Source organism: Protomyctophum parallelum, assembly GCF_964188405.1.
Source record: "Protomyctophum parallelum genome assembly, chromosome: 20".
Classification (NCBI taxonomy): domain Eukaryota; kingdom Metazoa; phylum Chordata; class Actinopteri; order Myctophiformes; family Myctophidae; genus Protomyctophum; species Protomyctophum parallelum.
This window is the reverse complement of record NC_139718.1, coordinates 38665773-38687641: the sequence shown is the minus strand read 5'-3', so window position 1 is coordinate 38687641 and position 21869 is coordinate 38665773. Positions and strand designations below refer to the sequence as shown.

General features: G+C 43.8%; 1 protein-coding gene across 1 annotated transcript in view; it reads left to right on the top strand.

Annotated features, from left to right (window-relative positions):
• Window positions 1–21869, top strand: part of LOC310877772 (uncharacterized protein) — a gene marked incomplete at both ends in the record, with an annotated part of 412147 nt that overhangs the window by 290043 nt on the left and 100235 nt on the right. Inside the window, one exon of the mRNA XM_083791721.1 lies at window positions 11369–11601. Coding sequence (XP_083647847.1) covers window positions 11369–11601 — 233 coding nt within the window. The remainder of the gene's footprint in view (window positions 1–11368; window positions 11602–21869) is intronic.

Genomic DNA, 21869 nt, shown 5'->3' with positions numbered 1-21869 from the left:
GCTATTTTTCAATAGATAAAGCATAACATGATGCTAACACCAAAATGGGTGCCCGTTCAGAATGGGTTAAAACTGAATAGCAGACCCAATCTGCTAAGAAAAAATTCTTTTCCTGTGGCACATTTGTCTGGTTTCCAGGCTACTATAATTTAGATTATAGTAGCATGTACTTGTACTGTACATTGACAGTACAATTGGCTTGATGATGACTGGTCAGAGCTTGAGATGATCATGCTTTGCCTTTTTAATAATATAACCGTTTATGATATTTTCCACGGCCACAATTTGAGCAAAATGCAAATGATCACAATCCATTATCTTATTTATTTTTGAGTGGTGCAACCACTCCCTTACGGAGTTATGTGTGTGTGTGGGTGGCTGGCTGGCTGGCTGGCTGGCAGGCTGGGTGACGCCTGGGGGTGCGACTGCTTGGCCAATGACACCCGATAGTTTTGACCTTTATTTTATTATTTTAGCGTTTTTACAATGCCCTGACCCCTAAAAATGAGTTATTTAGGTAGTACAGCAGCTCACACACATACACACATGCACTACAGCCGTACAGCGAGTCATCATATCATGATAAGAGAGATGATTACAAACTACAGTCAGAAGCCAGAAGTTAAGTTAAAAAAAAAAAAAAAAAACCCTGAACCCCCTCAAGCTCTGCCCATGTATATATGATGATTTGGGGTGTGACAGTACAGTACAGTGACAGTACAGTACAGTACAGTGACAGCACAGTACAGTACAGTACAGTAGAGGGACCTGTGGGTCGGGAACCCCCACACCAAGTTGCACCACTCACTTCACACAGGTGTGATTTTTTTAAGATATTTTTGTCTTTATTGACGCTATAGTAGGTATAGACAGGAAACGGGGAGAGGGATCGGGACTCGAACCCGCAACACACTGTCATGCTGGATTACCAGCCAAGTAACCTCGGAAACACAGACATTTTTTATTCCCATAAAAGTCTGGGACCGAGACCACTTCAATTCGGCATGGAGTAGCGCAAACGTCGATCACTCTCTGCTGATTTCTGATCGTCTGCACCTTTGTTAAATTGACGCGCACACGCACACACGTACACAAACACACACACACACACACACACACACACACACACACACTCCTCTCTCTCTCTGTCACTCTAATTAACCCATTCTGAACGGGAAACCATTTTGGTGTTAGCATCATGTTATGCTTTAGCTATTGAAAAACAGCAGATCTACAAGCTCATAGCGCGCCACCGAGTGGCGCGCTACGAGCTTGTAGGTCTGCTATTTTTGAAAAATCGAAGAACGACTGACATTTTTTAGAATCTGATCTCAGGTCAGAATGGGTTAAGTTAATCAGACCAGTGTGTGTCCAGTGGAAACCTCGTATGAATCTGATCTCAGGTCAGAATGGGTTAATTAGTCTCATGTCGCGCAGCTGCGTCTAGATTCTCCCAGCTGCCTATATGCCATAGAAAGCATGGGTGGACCCCAGGCTACCAGCCAAGGTGCCTGGACCGCTAAGCCGAGGCCCAGGCCCCACAATGCAAATGTGAGCACGGCGTGTGCTTTGTGGCCGTGACGCTGTACATCACATGCCGTCTTCAAACCCAGCTTTGTGGGTCTTCAACTATATACCAGCTAGGGATGTGTAAATGTGTCCAAAATGAAAATCGATTTGTATAATTCAATATTAACGATTAATCGGTTTTTTTTGGGGGGGGGGGGGGCTTTTTTTTTTTTTTTTTTTTTTAATATAATTTCCTTTTTCTTTATTTTTTTTTATGAACCCTACAAATAAAAAAAATCTTCCCCCCAAGGGGTACCTAAGTCAAAAAAGTTTGGGAACCCCTGATGTAGTTGATTAACAATAATTGTAACTCTTGAGAGTTAATAAGGGTCCATTTGGTTACTAACTCCATCTTTTAAATGAGGACCACTGTTGATCCAATTGATCACCATAGCAACCCCAGCCTAGGCCTGATTAGGTAAATTCCCAACACCTGCTAAATCCTCCAAACCTGTATCTTGATTGGAATCAATTTCCACTCAGTCATGCAGCTACACAGACACATCCCAGGCACACTTTGGTAGGCCTATAGCCCTGTCCTGTTTGGATGACAATATTGCCTTTCCAACAGATTTTCATTTTTTTTTTTTTTTTTTTTTTAAAGAAAAAAAAAAGATTATCGATTATTAATTTTCATAATCGATTTCGGGTCCTATCAACGATAATCGATTAATCGAACCCATCCCTAATACCAGCCAATCACAGCGGGGCTTTCCGAGAACGGCCGGCGAGCGCGAAACGCTCACTCTGTTATGTTTCAATGTGTGACATTTTCCATCAAAGACCTTGTTGTTACTGTATGTATTACTTGGCACGGCGATGGCTGAGATGTGGAATTGTGGATGATTGCTACGCTACAGTATCTGCTAATGCCCTGACATTTATCTACTGATGTATATACGGCCGGTCACCGCCAGTGACTCACATTTTAAGTACCAGTACCCTATTATTATATAGAAAATGCTAAATACAAATGTCTCTTACAAGTTCGGTATTATAAATGTACTTCAGTAATTATTATCATCAAAATGTACCTAAAGTACTCATTACGCAGAAGGTCCCATTTCACAAGTTTATTATGTATACAAATCCTTTGAAAAATGTTGCGACGTGTGGTGAGCTTGTAGATTGGCAATTTTCAAATTGCCAAAGTATATATAGGTCTGAAGTGGTATAATAATAGTCAGAATCTACAAAGTAACTATAACGTTCTCAAATAAGTACAGTACAGTAGCGTAAAAAGGAACAATGTTGCCTTTTATTTGAGATGTAGTGGAGTAGAAATAAAAGTACAGAATTGAGTAAATACAGTTACTTTACAACACTGGCTCTGACATTAAAGTGAACATTTATCTACTGACATACGATCTGTCACCGGCAAACCATCGTGGTAAATCTATTTAAAATACAGACCAGTGCAAAACAAACAAAAAAACAAACCAGACTAGAAGAGTCTAAAGACCTATTCATACTCCAGTTTCTATCCAGGCCTATTCATATACTCCAGTTCACAGTTTTAGGTGATAAGGTGACCACCGAACACTACAACATGGCGTCACACCGCAGTGCTGCTAAGTGACACAACTTTGTAGTTCCCCAGCACTTCGCTCTGTTTTTGGCTAACCACCTGTCGTATCTGGACAATAATCTTTATACTATATCATGCTATAATCAACTACATTTCCGTGCTAAAGTCAAATGTTACTGCACTGATGCTAAGTAGGCCTAAGTCAATTGTCTATTCAAGAGACGGCTGTCTGTCTAGCTATTCAGTCAAGTACTCTGCATTGTTCATTACTCCTGTGAAGCTACTCTCAGGTGTGAATCAAAACACAAAACATATTCCTATGCAAGTTGTTGATCTGCATACTATTGTTTCAACGAAGAGACCACTCTGTATGCATTTCTATGCCACTGTTGATATGTTAAAGTTTAAAACCCCTCCCAGAAACCCAACTGTTTGATGTTAGACTGCATATAATGTCCTGTAAATACAATGTTGAGGGAGTCTTGTTTGGGCAGGCTGACCCACAGTCAGTCTGCTCTGTGCTCCGCGGCCCACAGCTCATGGGCCGCGGGAAGCTCTGCTGTTTTTTGGTCTCGGTTGTTGCAATAAATACAAATCTACACTTCAGTTCACATCTCTGCCTGCGTGTTCCTTCATCCGAATCTCTGATCGTCTGATGCTTTGGCCTACAGTCTGGAGTTTGCTATTTAGTATAGAGAAACTCATTTAGCCTTTTTGTCTCTAGTAGTCTAGTTTTAGTTAGTGTGGTGGGAGTAAAATATACTTCATATTGGAAACAAAAGGCATGTGAACAGGCCAACGACACCTTGACTTTAAATATCAAAGACAGGCCTCTGAGAATAACTGCCTTGCATATTAACTCAGTCAGCTAGTAAGAAACATGAGATATGCAAAGAATGATGGTTCCCAGATACGACACACCGTTTTGGTGGTCTCCTTATCGCCTAAAACTGGAATATGAATAGGCCTTAAGGCTACAGTATATCAAGCGGCCTCATGCTGCAGACCCTATGGGCCTCATGCTGCAGACCCTATGGGCCTCATGCTGCAGACCCTATGGGCCTCATGCTGCAGACCCTATGGGCCTCATGCTGCAGACCCTATGGGCCTCATGGAGCAGACCCTATGGGCCTCATGCTGCAGACCCTATGGGCCTCATGGAGCAGACCCTATGGGCCTCATGCTGCAGACCCTATGGGCCTCATGCTGCAGACCCTATGGGCCTCATGGAGCAGACCCTATGGGCCTCATGCTGCAGACCCTATGGGCCTCATGGAGCAGACCCTATGGGCCTCATGCTGCAGACCCTATGGGCCTCATGCTGCAGACCCTATGGGCCTCATGCTGCAGACCCTATGGGCCTCATGGAGCAGACCCTATGGGCCTCATGCTGCAGACCCTATGGGCCTCATGGAGCAGACCCTATGGGCCTCATGGAGCAGACCCTATGGGCCTCATGCTGCAGACCCTATGGGCCTCATGGAGCAGACCCTATGGGCCTCATGCTGCAGACCCTATGGGCCTATTTTTATATTCTTTGTTATTACTCGGTCGGGTATTGAACGGTTGAACCACTTCCTTTACTTCTCATGCTCTGACTTAAGGTCCAGGTCTGCTCAATTTGGGCCACGGGACGCATAGCATGAACCACCACGATCGAGGTGTAGTCACGTGCGACCAATTCACGGGCCCTTCCATATGCAACGTGTTTTTCGATGCGCGTCCTGTGAGCCTACAGTATGTATTATTCATTGCCTCAGCCATGCTGCAGCTGAGCCACGTTGAGGGAAGTCTTACGGTCCCGTTTGGCGTTCAATGCGCGGGGGGGGTAATAGGGGGGTGGAGGGATGTGCTGTCAATCTCGCATCAGGGCCCGCGGGACATTCCCTCCGCCAGTTGACTGAACAGACAATGAGCTCTCACCTCACTGACGACCTCCATGCCTGATTCAACATGCTCAGGTGAACGGCTATACCGCTAATGGCCAACTGCCACCAGTGGTGCAAGACACAGAAAAAAATTTATCTACGGTGATTGTTTCAACCACAGCTTTTCGTCTAATGCCAGCTTGCTGTGTCGAGGCGAACACCTTGCACCTAGCAGTGCGAAAAGAAAAAGTACGCGGAAAGGCTTCTCGGTTTCAGTAGCGAGAGCACTTACAGTCAGTAACATTCAGGTCAGGGATGAAAGTACATATTAAGCCATTCTGAACGGGCACCCATTTTGGTGTTAGCATCATGTTATGCTTTAGCTATTGAAAAATAGCAGATCTACAAGCTCATAGCGTGCCACCGAGTGGCGCGCTACGAGCTTGTAGGTCAGAATGGGTTAAGCCAGTCCGGCTAAAGTGTTCAGCAGTGTGCTGACTGCCGTCGCATGGTATCGGGAGCAGTGGGGATAGCAGCTGCCCCTGCCAACACACACACACACACACACACACACACACACACACACACACACACACACACACACACACACACACACACACACACACACACACACACACACACACACACACACACACACACACACACACACACACACACGAACGATGTACAACCCGTCATCACAATCACATTTCCAACAAGAAAAACGAAAAACATATCTGCTGGGGGCTCGGTGGCACAGTCGGTAGTGCTGTCGCCTCACAGCTAGATCCTAGGTCCTGGGGGTTCGATTCCCGCTGGGGACGATGTGGGTGCTGGGGGGCGTGTTCTCTCCTCCGCGTCATCAGTGCCCATATCCCTGTGTCCCCTAGGGTAGGTACCCTCACAAAAAACATGCAGTAATCCTGGTCTCTAAACTAGCTCCCCCTGGGCAGCACCAGGGGAGCTAGTTTAGAGACCAGGGGGAGCTAGTTTAGAGCTGGTCCGAATAACGTGCTCCTTCCATGCACTATACGTCTGGCCGGGGAAACCCCCCCCCCCCCACACACACACACACACACACACACACACACTACCACCACCACCACCCCCTAAATTGCTTATAAATTGTTCCAAATTGTTCCAGGGTTTTTAATCTGCGCTGGGGAGAACCCCACTGTGTGAAGCTGCCTTAATTCCTAAACGGTTTAGTTACTGGCTAACGTCAACTTCTGCTGCAGCTGACTGACTGATAGTGAGGGCTGTGTTTTTTGGCAGGCAGTCATTTTCTTTCTCCAATTTATAATTGGAATAAAATGACAGTCGACACAAATCGTTTGTCACGTTTCATGATGAAGATGGTTTTATTTGTCATTTTGTTCGACGGTGATGGTCAGCATTCCAACGGCCGGACGACTTCCTTTCTGTAACTCTGCAAGCATAGTGTCGTTTAAACTGCGACGAGGATATTCCTCAGATTTGGAGTCTGACAAAGAGCAAGAGCCTTGTTGAAATGTCAATATTCGCTGCCTCGAATGTCATGACAACCTTCTTTCTTTTATGTTACTTTAATGAAATAACGAGGCAACAATAATGACAATGAAACTGGCAATGAATGCATTAATGAATGGCTCTGAACACTGCTAGCCCAACACTCCTGCTGACAACCTCAACAACCCAAAACTAGCCAACGTGCTTCCGCGTCAAACCCCGCCCCCCGACTTGCGGATAAAAAAATCCTTGTAAAGGAGGTTACTTGGTGTGCTGATTTTATTTTCACAGTCTTAAGTTCATTAGATATTTTGATAATGCTACTAGGGCATTAACATAATAATCGAATAGTCGACTAGTCGACTAGCAAAACACTAGTTAAAACACTGTTAATTGACATCCGATTATTCGCTAATATTCAGACATGCAGGCATGCAGCTGTGAGCTCTGTTGTTTTGTTGGTAGTTCGCCAACTTCAGTACTAATCCATTCCTGGCTGATTGTTTTCATATCATATACAAGCCTACTGTACGTGGGTTTTGCCGTCACCCTCACTCGTGTAGGGGCGGCGGACTGGCGGTGGCACTAGCAGCATTCAAGACAGTTTGTCTTTGGGAAAAGCATAATGTGATATGCCTCATAGGCTCATACGCTCAATGGGGACAACTACAGTGTGTAAATACTTTTATTATTGGTGATTACTGTAGTAGTTAGATTGGAGTTCCTCCTCACTCTGCCCAATATTATCCAGTTTGGTGACAGTCAAACTACAGTAGCTCTTGCCGTGATTGCATGTTTCTTCACCACGTTTGTCCAACAAAAAAACAAACCGCTATGCCGCACGATCATAGTTATAATAGTCGCGATGAAGTTAAGTAGTTGATCATCTTCATAGCCTCAATGGGATAGTTCCAATGTTTGCTGTTTCAGAACGCAATGTTTTAATGCTTGATTGGATGGAATAAATATCATAATTTACCACCGACTAATCGCCTATAAATCGATTTTGATGGTATTCGAGTTGACTATCAAAAATCACGTTTGGTTAATGCCCTAAATGCTACTGCTGCCGAATTAGTTGCATTTTCGCTAGAAACGGACCGTATCAAACATGACTGACTGACTGTCGGAGAACGCCTCCCCGAACAATATCGCCAAGAGACAGTTTGTTTATTTCTGGATGACTCATACGAGAGGATTTCAAGATGACCCCATGTTGTTCTCCATGTAGGGGAATGACTTCCGCCAACCAGGGAATGAGCGAGTGACGTCAGGACTTGGAGGCACTCTATATGGTACCTCCAAGTGTAACAACAATAAAACACAGACGTACTGTACAGTATGTATCCCAGCGAAGCAAGTCAGTACGTAACAAAATGAAAGAGTTTGGCGGGCTGGTCCCGCCGCAGCCATGCAGGGACGTTAACCCATTCTGACCTGAGATCAGATTCATACGAGGTTTCCTGCACTGGACACACACTGATCTGATTAACCCATTCTGACCTGAGATCAGATTCTAAAAATGCCAGTCGTTCTTCGATTTTTCAAAAATAGCAGACCTACAAGCTCGTAGCGCGCCACTCGGTGGCGCGCTATGAGCTTGTAGATCTGCTATTTTTCAATAGCTAAAGCATGACATGATGCTAACACCAAAATGGGTTCCCGTTCAGAATGGCTTAAAGTGACAGATAGACGGAGCGCGGGTGCCACCACCTCGACCGACCTCTGTGCATAGCATTTAACCCATGTTGGGCGGGAACCCCTTTTGGTGTTTTAAGCATTATGTTATGCTGAAAAACAGCAGATCTACAAGCTCATATGCGCGGCACCGAGTGCCGCGCTACGAACTTGTAGATCTGCTATTTTTTTGAAAAATCGTGAAAATGCGGCACAAATCTTGGAATATATATTCTTTCAGTTTTAACTCATATCTTTGCTTCTGGGGGTGGCGGGGGGGGGGGGGGGGGGTCCCTGCCGGGGGGGGGGGGGTCCCTGCCTGGAAGAAACACATTTTCAGATGGGGGTCGGTGGCCAATTACATATAATTTTTGGGGTCCTTGACATGAAATATTGAGCACCACTGATACAGAAACATGAGGTGTTTCAGAAAACTGTCACGATTCAGAAGACTTTTCTTTTCCTCGACGTCAGGCCTAAATGGATTAACGATCGATGACAATGTCATCCTTTATGGGCTCACATCAGAGCCCATAAAGATGCATGTCTACATACTGTATATTACACACACTGGGGTACAGTATGTGCTGGCTGTCTGCTGACACGGCACGGCCTCGCTTGCAAATCACACATGACAAAAGAAATGGTGAGAAAAGAGAGAAAGGGGAGTGCTTTCTGGTATTAACGTCGAGCACGTGCAACGTGTGCGTGTGTGTGTGGAACGTTAATACTGACTCAGCTGTGTGCTACACTAGTCACGGTAATTGCTGCTGTACTGTTTAACGAGAGAGAGAGAGAGAGAGAGAGAGAGAGAGAGAGAGAGAGAGAGAGAGAGAGAGAGAGAGAGAGAGAGAGAGAGAGAGAGAGAGAGAGAGAGAGAGAGAGAGAGAGAGAGAGAGAGAGAGAGAGAGAGAGAGAGAGAGAGAGAGAGAGAGAGAGAGAGAGAGAGAGAGAGAGAGAGAGAGAGAGAGAGAGAGAGAGAGAGAGAGAGAGAGAGAGAGAGAGAGAGAGAGAGAGAGAGAGAGAGAGAGAGAGAGATATGAGTCTATGAGTCTATGAGTCGTTGTACAAGGGTGAAGTTGTATCCAGTTCATTTTAAATTGCTTACACGTCCCATCCAACAAATCATAGATTGTTCTATCATAGCAATAGCAGCACTTATACTCAGCATTCATAATTGTGCACGCTCTATGCATAATACGAACTTCATAAAAGAAGTTACAGTACATAATTCAAGATCATAATTCACTGTGGGTAATCTGTGTGCTAATGATGTACGTGCACATACTATTATTTGTGTGATGAAAACGAGCTTGGTGGAAACCTCATGTCTAAAAAAAAAATGAAGTAGTAAAACTGTTTTACTGTGAAAGCTGATACTGTATATATTTTTGTTGAATATGTAAGTCCCAGAATAGGGATTTTATAGGGTTGAACCAGCAGGATAAAATGACAGTGCATAAAAGTACACGTCTTGACTTGTTCTGAGGTCAGACGCAGTGGAAATATATCTGCCATATGACGGTCCTACTCCATCTCAGCCTCAGGTTTTATGCCTCCCATCTGCTAATAAATGGGACTGACAGACAGTCTGGCCCGGTTTACAACCATGCCTGAGTCGAGAACAAACAACTTACAGAGATGAATGGAGGCGTTCACCCACCGACTCCATCAAAGCAGTCTGTCCCCATCGGATGAAGGACGACCGGAAAACGCTTTGCATGTTTTGTTTGATACAAATGATGTTTGATTCAGGGTGCAACAGTTTTTCTTTTGCAGATTTAGGGCCCTATTTTCGCCATGCCTTTCCCCTTATATTATACCTACCCTTTTTTTTTTTACTATTTTTAAAAACATTAAAAAATTGTTCAACTAGCCGATAAGGGGGAAGGCACTGACAAAAATAGGGCCCTTAGTTTAATTCCAACTTCTTGGTGGACAAAATGTTTAATAGTGAAAATGGCAGATCTGTAAACTCCCAACGCGTCACATTGGAATGCATTTCGAGTTTGTAATGCTGCGTTCACACGGGCAGATGCAAAAGATATACAAAGATGCATCATGCAAAGCTATACGCAGAGTATTTGTAGCTACAAAACGTCGGATGCATCTTTGCCTCTTCATGTTTTGCTATAGCTTCCATTGACAATGAATGGTAGACTGTGTAGCTACGTCTGCCATTTTCAAAACGCGCCGCTTCGTGCTGCGTTTCGCGCAGCATTTCGACCTTGTGGATCTGATGCTTTTGATGCGTTTGTTTGACGCTGTAGTAGTATGATCTTTTACTTGTAGCAGAGCCTTTCTACATTGCATTAACCCATTCTGAACGGGAACCCATTTTGGTGTTGGCATCATGTCGTGCTTTAGCTATTTAAAAATAGCAGATCTACAAGCTCATATCGCGCCACCGAGTGGCGCGATACGAGCTTGTAGGTCTGCTATTTTTGAAAAATCGAAGAACGACTGACATTTTTAGAATCTGATCTCAGGTCAGAATGGGTTCATCAGACCAGTGTGTGTCCAGTGGAAAACCTCGTATGAATCTGATCTCAGGTCAGAATGGGTTAAAACCATAGACTGTAAAAAATATGGACAAAGCGTTCGCCGGGTCTAACATGAACGTAAAATGAAGCCTGTAATAATATGGTAATTCCTGATGTAAGTCGCCATCTTTCTAGATCCGTTTGGTACCAGCTGGCCATTGGCTGGCTCCGTTTTGGACCAGCTGGCCATTGGCTGCCCAGACAACGAGGCGGGACTTCCCCCCTTCTTCTCCGTTGGTTTTTATTTTGACTCGGTGGGAGGGGAATCCCGATCATAGACTGTAACGGTAGCCACGCCCCTCAGAACATACGCGATGGTTTTTTTCCTTTATGGTCTTTTTTTTTATTAATGGGACCATAATTTTCCAAAAAGAATATTATGACATTAGAAATGAGACTTTAAACTAGTGACTGGAAGAAGAAAGTATTCATGACCATGTTTATTAAGGTAATACAGTCTAGGTGAAGTTGGGCCAAAATACATGGGCCTCTATGGAGCTATGGGGCTTTTTGGGTCCGGTCCAGCGCCACAACAGGCCATTATATGAACTACCGATTTCAAATGAGGCTTCACGAAATATCTGGCTGACTGCCCCCCTGGTTAAAACCTAACCTAACCATCCATCCATTCATGCCCCCTCCCCCCCCCCCCCTCCCCCCTCCCCCCACCCCCCCACACACACACACACACACAGGTGCCCCAGCAGGACGAGTGGGGGGGCTACCCGGGGGGAGGGAAGGACGAGGAGATCCCGTGTCGCAGGATGAGGAGCAGCAGCTACGTCAAGGCCATGGGAGACGAGGAGAGCGGCGAGTCCGACTCCAGCCCCAAGACGTCGCCGCAGAAGACCGCCGTCGTCCGCCCCGGACCGGACGCCATGATGAAGGCCGTCATCAGGCCCAGAGACCTCCTCCTGGACTCCCAGAGGTACACGCAAGACACACGCACACACACGAGGTTCCCAGTGCGATCCATGTGGGCTCCCCCAGAGTTGGTGTGTCCGAAGTGTCCTTGAGCAAGACTCTGAACCCCTTAATTGCTCCCGATGTGCTGGTGCCTGGCCTGGTTTTCCCCCGCTGCCTTCGGTGCATGTCTGCATGAATGGGTGAATGTGTAATTCACGATCTACGTAAAGCACCTTGGATAAAAAGCGCTATATAAATGCACTATTTACCATTTACACTCATAGGTGGGGCGGGGCAAAGGTCATCGGGACTCGAGGGTTGATTACCAGCCTAGGTAATGCACATTAATTAGCATGTAGTTTTTAGTCGTAGTCCTGTCTCCGTGTGTAACACGGACAGAGCTATCTCTTCTTTTTGGACAGGTATACAGGTCCAAAAAGAGAACCTATCATTCAGAAAACATTAAACATTCGACATTTCCGTGATCGTGCATGGTTCAGGCCTCTTGTTTCACGGGGAGCCGTCTGTATTCCCAGAGTTTTGCCTGAATATCGAGAGCCCCGCTGGTCTTTTCCGAGTCGAGGCTGCGCGCTCTTCACGCATTGGTTCGCAGTCCTCTCTCTCGCGGTCGCTTCCCAACGGTCTCCCATCTAGAGAGGAGCTGGATCTCCTCCTGTAATGGCGCGCAGCAGGAGGATTTGAACCACCGTGACCGAGAAGCCTCGCGAAGCCATGTCTCTCGTCGCCGCCCTGTACCTTCCAGGCCTCTGCATGTTCGCCGGGTTTCTCCAGCACCTCTGGAGGGTAGTCGTGGTCCACGTAAAAATGCACATTGTCACACAGCAGTTATTTCTTTTTTCTGTGCCATGCTCTTCGGTGTACGTCTTCCTTTTGTCAGGTAGCTTCAGAACATCTCCGTCTCGTCAATTCTCCCCTCAATGTCCACGTATACATGGACACAGACTGAATGGACACAGACTGAGACAATTGTGGTCGAAAAAGGTGTTAACCCTTGGACTACCAGTCCCAATTTTTTTGTTTGGGTAACAAATTGGCATATTTTTAATTCATTGTTTTAACATACAAGAAAGATCTGGTGGCTTGAAAAGATGTTTTTTCATTTTTTGTTCATTGAAGGTGAATTCTCTCGATTCGCCACCAGATGGCGGGAAAGCACCATGATGCTGATTTTGGCCAAAATGGACGAATCTTCCTAAATCACTTCCGGTTGAACGATCAACAACATCCTGTAGTATTTTGACCCTAGTCAATAGCTTGTCAAATTAACCTCAAATCAACCCCAAAAGATCGCAAAATATCACATTTTTTACAGCGACGCACATAGAGACGGCGCGCGTGCATGATAGCGCACGATCACGCGGATTTCGGCCGTTTTTTGGTAAATTACATCCAAAAATATTAATATTAGCGAAAAAATATTAATTTTTGATCTTTTGACCCCCCCGATAACTGATATTGATTGTCATTCCGTTTTTTCCGTTAACGGGAGGTTTAGATTTTTAGATTAATTCCGTTTTTTCCGTGAATTGTAGGCCAAGGGTTAACACTGGTCAGCCACACAAGAGCACAAGACGCGTCATGATTTGTCCAATGATTAGCTACTCTTAGCTGGAGCATTAGGCCCTTAATTAATATCCTTAATCTTATGCCTAAGTCTAATGCATAAAGGAACTGAGTCGAGCCTAGGCTACAGGTAATAATGTGGCGGTTATATCTGTAGGTATAGCAGCAGTGCGGCTCCTAGATCCTAGAACACATTGTCCACAGACAACACTATAAGGCCCCTTTTCCACTATGGGGTGGAACCAGAACCAGAACCAGAACTTTCCAGGACCCAGAACTACCAAGAACCATGTTTAGTTCCAGAACCAAGTTCTGCTTCCGTTTCCATATAACCAGAACCCAGAACCTGTTAAGTCTGCCCCCCCCCCCCCCTATTCCCCCACTGCTGAGTAGCTCGGCCGGCAGGGCCCCCTCCCCCTTGGCACGGCCGGGGGGGTCCCGGAATACAGAGATATTCATGTTTAAATAATGACTGGTTATTATTCAACAGTGGTGGAAAGTAGCTGTATATATAGTATTCTACTTAAATACATTTCGGCCATTTGAAAATAGACAAACTACAAGCTCGATGAGACACGTGAGCTTGTAGATTGTCTATTTTCAAATTTATTTGCTTTATTGTACTTTTTTAAACCAATAATATGAACATATTTTTATATGCCACATGTGCCACAGCTGTGGCAGCCACATGCCACAGCTGTCACATATATTTCCTATACATAATAGATATACTGTATATGCACATACTGTAGTTTATATGAACATGGATATATGCAGCATACATTATATAGGCTATATTTGCCGATATGGATTTCCTTTCCATGTGGGGAGTGGGACAACAGTAAAACACCCGTTTTAAATGCATTCGACCAGTTGTTCTCCAACCTTTACCTGTCTACAATATTTTGCTTAAACTGCAAGAGAAAAATATATCTCATATAGGCTATAGCTCATATGATGATAAATGATAACCCACCTTTTGAATATAGCATTTAACATTGTGTGGGTTGCAATTATAGTGCCTCTAGAGCAGATTGAGCAAATTGTGCCATAACATCCAGTCCAGTTGTAATGTCAATATCAAGAAATGTGCAAATACAAATCATTTAACCGTTGTGCTAGTTGAATTTAATTCTTCCAATGTGTAGTATTGTGTACAGCACATTTCTAGTAATGATATGCCTAATGCCTTGCCCTGAAAAAGAAAGAAAATTCTGTTCTGGCAATTTAGAATAGATTATATCGCTCTCGCGCGCGAGCACACGCACGCAAACACATACACGCACGCAAACACATACACACACACGCACACGCACACACACACATCTGCAGTTAGCCTAGCTGTTAGCTGTAGTGTAGAACAACAACTGCAAGCAAACAACTCGTCGCGACAGCTTTATGGCTCTCTCTCTCTCTCCCTCACGCACACACAAGCTCTGTCTCTCCCTCTCTCGTGGCCATAGTGTTTCTGTGTGCTTTTCCAGGTTATTTTTATGTGTGTCCGCTGTCGCTGTGTCGCACTTAGGAGTTTAAAATGTGCGCTGTTGTGTTGTGTGCGCTTCTCCTCGCTCCGGTCTCCTCAGTGCTCAGAGTGCTGTCACCTCAGCTCGACCAATCGAGAGCAGCAGCGCTGCTGGCCCCGCCCATAGGTTCCCAGAACTCAGCGTTAGTACTACCTCAAAAGCAGGGCCGAAAAAAGGTTCTGAGAACCTGGTCTGAAACCGTGCCGTACCGCGCTGTGCGCTGTGGAAACAAACCCAGAACTAAAAAAAATAGGTTCAGGTTCTGGATAGTTCTGGTTCCACCCCATAGTGGAAAAGGGGCCTTAATCTGCTGTCGTCAGTACGGCTTAAACAGTGCAGAAACGCCATCCTATGAACAGTGAAACACTGCACATAAACGGCACTCTATCTGAAAAATAGCCCAAGCTGAAGCCAATAAAACAATTAAACGTCTACCCCTCTGTTCCTTTCCGTTTCCCTGTGACCTCTACAGCGTCGCCATTCGTATACCGCTCACTCCCAGCTCACAGGAGCAGAGTAGAGTGCTGTGGGTAAACAACAGACCATAACCATGTTGCCGTGTTACTTAGTCAACTGTGGGGGGAAAAAGGACTCGTTCATCTATTCCGTATTTCATCAATTCCATGAATGTCACTTAGAGTTTTATTCTTCGGCTATTAATTAAATTAGCACGGCACATAAAACCCAAAAGCCCATACAGCAGCGCTCGTGTTTGACAGACCCTTCCTCAACCGGAGTTCATTGTTGAGCGGACGGCCATTGTGAGCCGGCACTTGTTACAAGTCTTCCTCAAAGGGGCCCGTTCTTCCTTTGTTCCCGACAGAATGTGAAAACAGTAATTACGGCGGGAGGATTCAGTAAAAACATTTGTATTAATATGTTTTTAATCTCCCCAGACCGGTTCTGTCAAAAGCAGATTGTGTCCGCCTGCCTTTCCCGCCGTGTCAGTCTTTCAGCTGGCAGCGCTCGGCATATGAAGGTCTCTATTATGTGCCTTTTGCTCTAATACAGAAGAGACCCAGTTGAACATTGTTCATATATTTTTTGATGGACGGAGTGAATGTTCCCATACTTTCAATTGTGTGTTTTCTTTTCATTTATTGAAAAGGCTTGGTGGGATATTGTACGTTCCTTCTGGAAATACATTTGGTAGCACTTTACAATAATGACCCGTTATAAAGCATTTATAAACGTTTATAAGCAGTTTGTAGACTATTAACAAATCATTAACAACCCGTTTGTTGACATTCGTAAATAATTACTAAAACCGTTATAACTATGGTTACAAATCATTTATAAGGTATTAGTAAGTAGTAAACTATTCATTAATAAGCCATTTATATACATCTGTAAATGATTATTAAATCATTTGTAATGACCCCATTATAAAGCATTTATAAACATGTATAAGCAGATTGTAGACTATTAACAAATCATTAACAACCTGTTTGTTTACATTTGTAAATGATTACTAAAACCTTTATAACAAATTTACAAATCATTTATAAGGTATTAGTGAGTAGTAAAACTATTCATGAATAAGCCATAATACACCTGTAAATGATTATTAAATCATTTGTAACTGATGTTATATAATATATTCAAGCTATTTGTATATTTGGGAAATGTGTTTGTTCATGTTTAACATATACTTTGTAAAACATTCCTAAAATATCTATAAATCCTTAGTACATGTTATTAAGTGCCCTATAGTAAAGTGACGACAGTTCATCATTTACAACTGTCTGTTAATGTGTTTGTTCATGTTTAACATATACTTTGTAAAACATTCCTAAAATATCTATAAATCCTTAGTACATGTTATTAAGTGCCCTATAGTAAAGTGACGACAGTTCATCATCTACAACTGTCTGTTAATGTGTTTGTTCATGTTTAACATATGCTTTGTAAAACATTCCTAAAATATCTATAAATCCTTAGTAGGCTACATGTTATTAAGTGCCCTATAGTAAAGTGACGACAGTTCATCATCTACAACTGTCTGTTAATGTGTTTGTTCATGTTTAACATATGCTTTGTAAAACATTCCTAAAATATCTATGAATCCTTAGTACATGTTATTAAGTGCCCTATAGTAAAGTGACGACAGTTCATCATTTACAACTGTCTGTTAATGTGTTTGTTCATGTTTAACATATGCTTTGTAAAACATTCCTAAAATATCTATGAATCCTTAGTACATGTTATTAAGTGCCCTATAGTAAAGTGACGACAGTTCATCATTTACAACTGTCTGTTAATGTGTTTGTTCACGTTTAACATTTTAGGTTGAAGATGTGTTGCATTGTGGGTAATCCTCAGTACAGAGGAACAACATACTGAGGGTAAGATGGTCTCCTGTTTGCTCAGGCACAAACAAATGAATTACCAACATCTAAGCTTCATATAAGTGGCCAGATATGCACTCATGTTTACATAGTGTTATTCAGTAACATTCGTTTTTGTATGACATGGTATCATATGACATTTTTTATTTAATTGTTTGAAAAACGGTTAGCATGTTAGCTAGCTGTTAGCACAGCTGTTAGCTGTGCTGTGTAGCCTGTGTTACATGAGAATTCACTGACATGGAGTATGACACAACATACTATAAATGCTTTATAATGGGGTCATTACAAAATATTTAATAATCATTTACAGATGTATATAAATGGCTTATTAATGAATAGTTTATTACTTACTAATACCTTATAAATGATTTGTAACCATAGTTATAACGGTTTTAGTAATCATTTACGAATGTCAACAGGTTGTTAATGATTTGTTAATAGTCTACAAACTGCTTATAAACGTTTATAAATGCTTTATAACGGGTCATTATTGTAAAGTGCCTTACAAGGGCCTTTATGCCGGACATGTGGACATGTTGAGGGTGACAAAAGGCTCCAACATGATTTGGCAGTTTCATAGGCTACTGAACCCCGAGTATTACAGTCGATGTACAGAATGGTACATCCACAAGATGCAAGTATGTAGAAAGTCAATACAAAGACGTCATGAAAGGCATCACAAAGGTATCGCAAACGGCATCGCAAAGATATTGCAGACGAGAATTATGTTTATTAAAACAGCGACCAAGATTTATGTTCAATGGAACATGTGGATTTATGTTCAATGGAACATATGGGGCGGCGGTGGCTCAGGGGTAGAGTGGCTGGACGGATGGTAACCACAAGGTCGCCAGTTCGAACCCGGGCTCCCCCAGAGTTAGTGTCGAAGTGTCCTTGAGCAAGACGCTGAACCCCTAATTGCTCCTGATGTGCTGGTTGGTGCCTTGCATAGTTTCCGCTGCCATCGGTGTATGAGTGTGTGTGTGTGTGTGTGTGTGTGTGTGTGTGTGGGTGAACGCTATATAAATGCACCATTAATGGAGATTTTGAACGCTGTGTCGAGATGACCGTGAGCCCTGTGCAATGTGATGAACGCTGATTGATCTCCCATGAACACATACAATGGCATTTTGTAATTGTGGGTTATACTGCAGTGCTATGCCCATTTCTATCACAATTATCTTCTCTCTCTCTCTCTCTTTCTCTCTCTCTCTGTGTCTCTCTCTCTCTGTGTCTCTCTCACGTCAGTCCTCGTGACATTGGCGTCTCATTGTGATTCAGTGCAGGTTGTTGTTAAATTACTGTTCTGTCATTCGCTGGCTCCTTCCTGGAAACACTGAATCCACGGCAGGCAACACTTGTAGATGCCGCACGCACGCACGCACGCACGCACGCACGCACGCACGCACGCACGCACGCACGCACGCACACACACACACACACACAATTGAAAATCAGTATTTGCGGTGGTATCTATACATTATCTGTGACATGTCTTTGTGTAGTTGTGGTGGTGAAGGCAGCCGGGTAGGGAAGGGATGATGATGATAATAATAATAATAAGGTCAGCTCAGTGGCCTTGTGGTAAATTGTCCACCCCGAGACAGGGAGGTCGGGGTTCCATATCCTGGCCGGGTCATACCAAAGACTACCATTGGGACTCAATGCCTCCCTGCTTGGCACTCAGCATCAAGGTGTTGGATTGGGGGTCTAAGTCCCTGCGACATACTAGCGCCATGTCCTGTGTGGCGTGCCTCACACTAAACAGGAGATGGGATCCTGCCCTGTGGGCCTCTTGGCTCGGCAAGGCTTACTTAATAATAATCTATCTACAAATGCACCAAGTCTCTGTACTGTATACGTACGCGTCTGTAATCCATGCAACTCGAGAACCGTTCGCCCCACCGACTTCAAATTCGACATTTTCCACGTTCCAGTGTCCGTAGAATAACAGACAATATCCTGGCAGTGAATTAACTATTTTTTCCACTATTTCCACTATTAGTGTAGATTCTCGTCTTACACAAACATTAAATTCCCATTGGCAATGAATGGAGACCTTACGTCATAGTATGTGTCTGAGCAAATCGACATGTTACGTCACGTACGATGATAAGAGCGCCCCTCACCTCACACGCGTCACGGTGTGATTTTTCTTTTAATGTGGAGGCACACTTCTGACACGTACCGAAGCATTGGTTTTCACACAACGGGTCCGTGAACTGGATGCCAGCGTGTCGATTAACCCACAAGCCCAAAGCCAACTCTCCTCCCGTGGAGAATACGTCCTGTGGCCACAACATAATGGGAGCGGGTCGATGCGCTGACCTGCCAAACGATCCATTTATATTCCTTCCCCACCCTCGAGAAGAACGCTCAACAGGTTCTCTCTCTTGTCTCGGGTCCAAATGGCCCGGGTAGATTATTATGACTCAGTGAGGTGTGTGTGGGAAGGAGATATATAGATTTGTACAGTGATGGGAGAAGTATACTCAAGTTTTGTACTACAGTAATAATAATAATAATAGTAAGTAAATGTAATATTACCCTAAATCCTAAAGTTTTCAAAAAAATCACACCTGTGTGAACCGAGTGTGCAACTCCCCTCTCTCTCTCTCTCTCTCTCTCTCTCTCTCTCTCTCATCTCTCTCTCTCTCTCTCTCTCTCTCTCTCTCTCTCTCTCTCTCTCTCTCTCTCTCTCTCTCTCTCTCTCTCTCTCTCTCTCTCTCTCTCTCTCTCTCTCTCTCTCTCTCTCTCTCTCTAGCAGGCAGCAGGCACAGCATACCCCTCTCTCTGTTTCTGGCGCCCCCTACTGGTATTAATAAGTCACATACTCGTGCTCATGATACATACATAGGTGGAGGGGTGTGTGGGACATTGCTGGTTGTAGGAGTGGTTGCACCACTCAAAAACCTGTTTCTATATGTCCCCCCCCCCCCCCCCCCCCCCGAATGATATTTCTTTAGCCGCAGCCCCCATCTTAAAATATGTTGTTCCAGGCACCCCCCCAAGAAGCAAAGTTTTGAGTTAAAAAATATTCGCTCTGAAAGAATATAATATTCAGATGTGCGCCACATTTTTGCTATTTTTCAATAGCTAAAGTATAACAACAAATACACCGAAAGGGGTTCCCGTCCTGAAAGGGTTAATTAAGATGTGGCAACAATCTTTATACTTAAACCACCAAAAGTACAAGTACTCATCAGCATTATGCAGAAGGTCACATTCAATCAGTGTTCAAATGTATACAATTCCTCTGCAAATGGCAGATCTACAAGCTCACAGTGCGGTGCGTCGCTCTATAGGCGCGTTGTGTTGTGAGTAGATTGTCTATTTTCAAATAGCCAAAGTATAAGTGGTTAATGTAGGTTTTGTAATAATAATAATAATAATAATACAAATCTGCAAAGAAAGTCACGTTTTCAAATTATTGTAGTGGAGTAAAATTATAATATTTGCCTCTGAGATTATTTTTTTTACCCCATTCTGACCTGAGATCAGATTCATACGAGGTTTCCACTGGACACACACTGGTCTGATGAACCCATTCTGACCTGAGATCAGATTAAAAAAATGTCAGTCGTTCGATTTTTCAAAAATAGCAGACCTACAAGCTCGTAGCGCGCCACTCGGTGGCCATTCCTGTTCAGAATGGGTTAAAACACCTCAAAATTGTAACTTAACCCATGTTGGGGCGGGAACCCCTTTTGGTGCTAGCATTATATTATGCTTTAGCTATTGGAAAATAGCAGATCTACAAGCGGTGGCGCGCTACGAGCTTGTAGGCCTGCAATTTCTTTTTTAATCGAAGAATGGCTTTTTAGAAGACATTTATAGAATCTGATCTCAGGTCAGAATGGGTTAAGTACAGTAGCTGAATAAATGGGGGGGGGGGGGGGGGGGGTCATTGATCGTGTTGCCTCACGGAGCTCCACTGTCTGTTATGAATGGTCTGTAAACGGCCAGTGATTTATGAGGATGCAGTGGTCGACGAGGCCCATCACTCTCTATCTATGTTATTGTAGGATAATGGACTCTCTCCCAGTGGTTAGACTGAGGTCCATGCTGGTTCCCAGCTGAAAGGGAAAGCTATTGACCAGTATGGATCTGTGTGTGCGTGTGTGTGTGTGTGTGTGTGTGTGTGGAGCATTATATGGGAGACTGAAGGAGAAACTTGTTGAGGCATTTGTTATACCGCAAGAGTTCCTCATGGGTGCTCTCTCTCTCTCTCTCTCTCTCTCTCTCTCTCTCTCTCTCTCCTCACTCTCTCAGACTGACTCAGTATGCTTTATTGGCATGAATGTCAGATGAATAGCATTGCCAAAGCGTCAAGGATAATACAATTCAATAACAAGGTGTGCGTGCGTGCGTGCGTGCGTGCGCAGTATTACTATACTTGTAAGGGCCAAATGTCCCAGCATGTGAGATATTATGAGGACAGATTTCCTGGTCCTCAGAGGAGAACGGACGTTTTAGATCAGGATTTATTCAGGAGATTTATCATCAGAATATTACACCTGATTTATATTTGCACATTTTGTAGGTTCCATGCTCAACAACATGTCTTTGGTTTGTTTGTTTTTCACTTACAAGATAATAAATAAAATAAAAAATAAAATGTGAAGGAGAATGCCAATGTGTCAATGTCCCCTCCAGGGGCTTGAGATGCAGACCATAATGGAAAGTCTTTGGTGGTTTATAAGAGAAGCGATTTCAAAATCGTCTTGAATTTGGTGGGAAGACAACTCCCACAGAGGTGTTGGCATCATGTTATGCTTTAGCTATTGGAAAATAGCAGATCTACAAGCTCGTAGCGCGCCACTCGGTGGCGC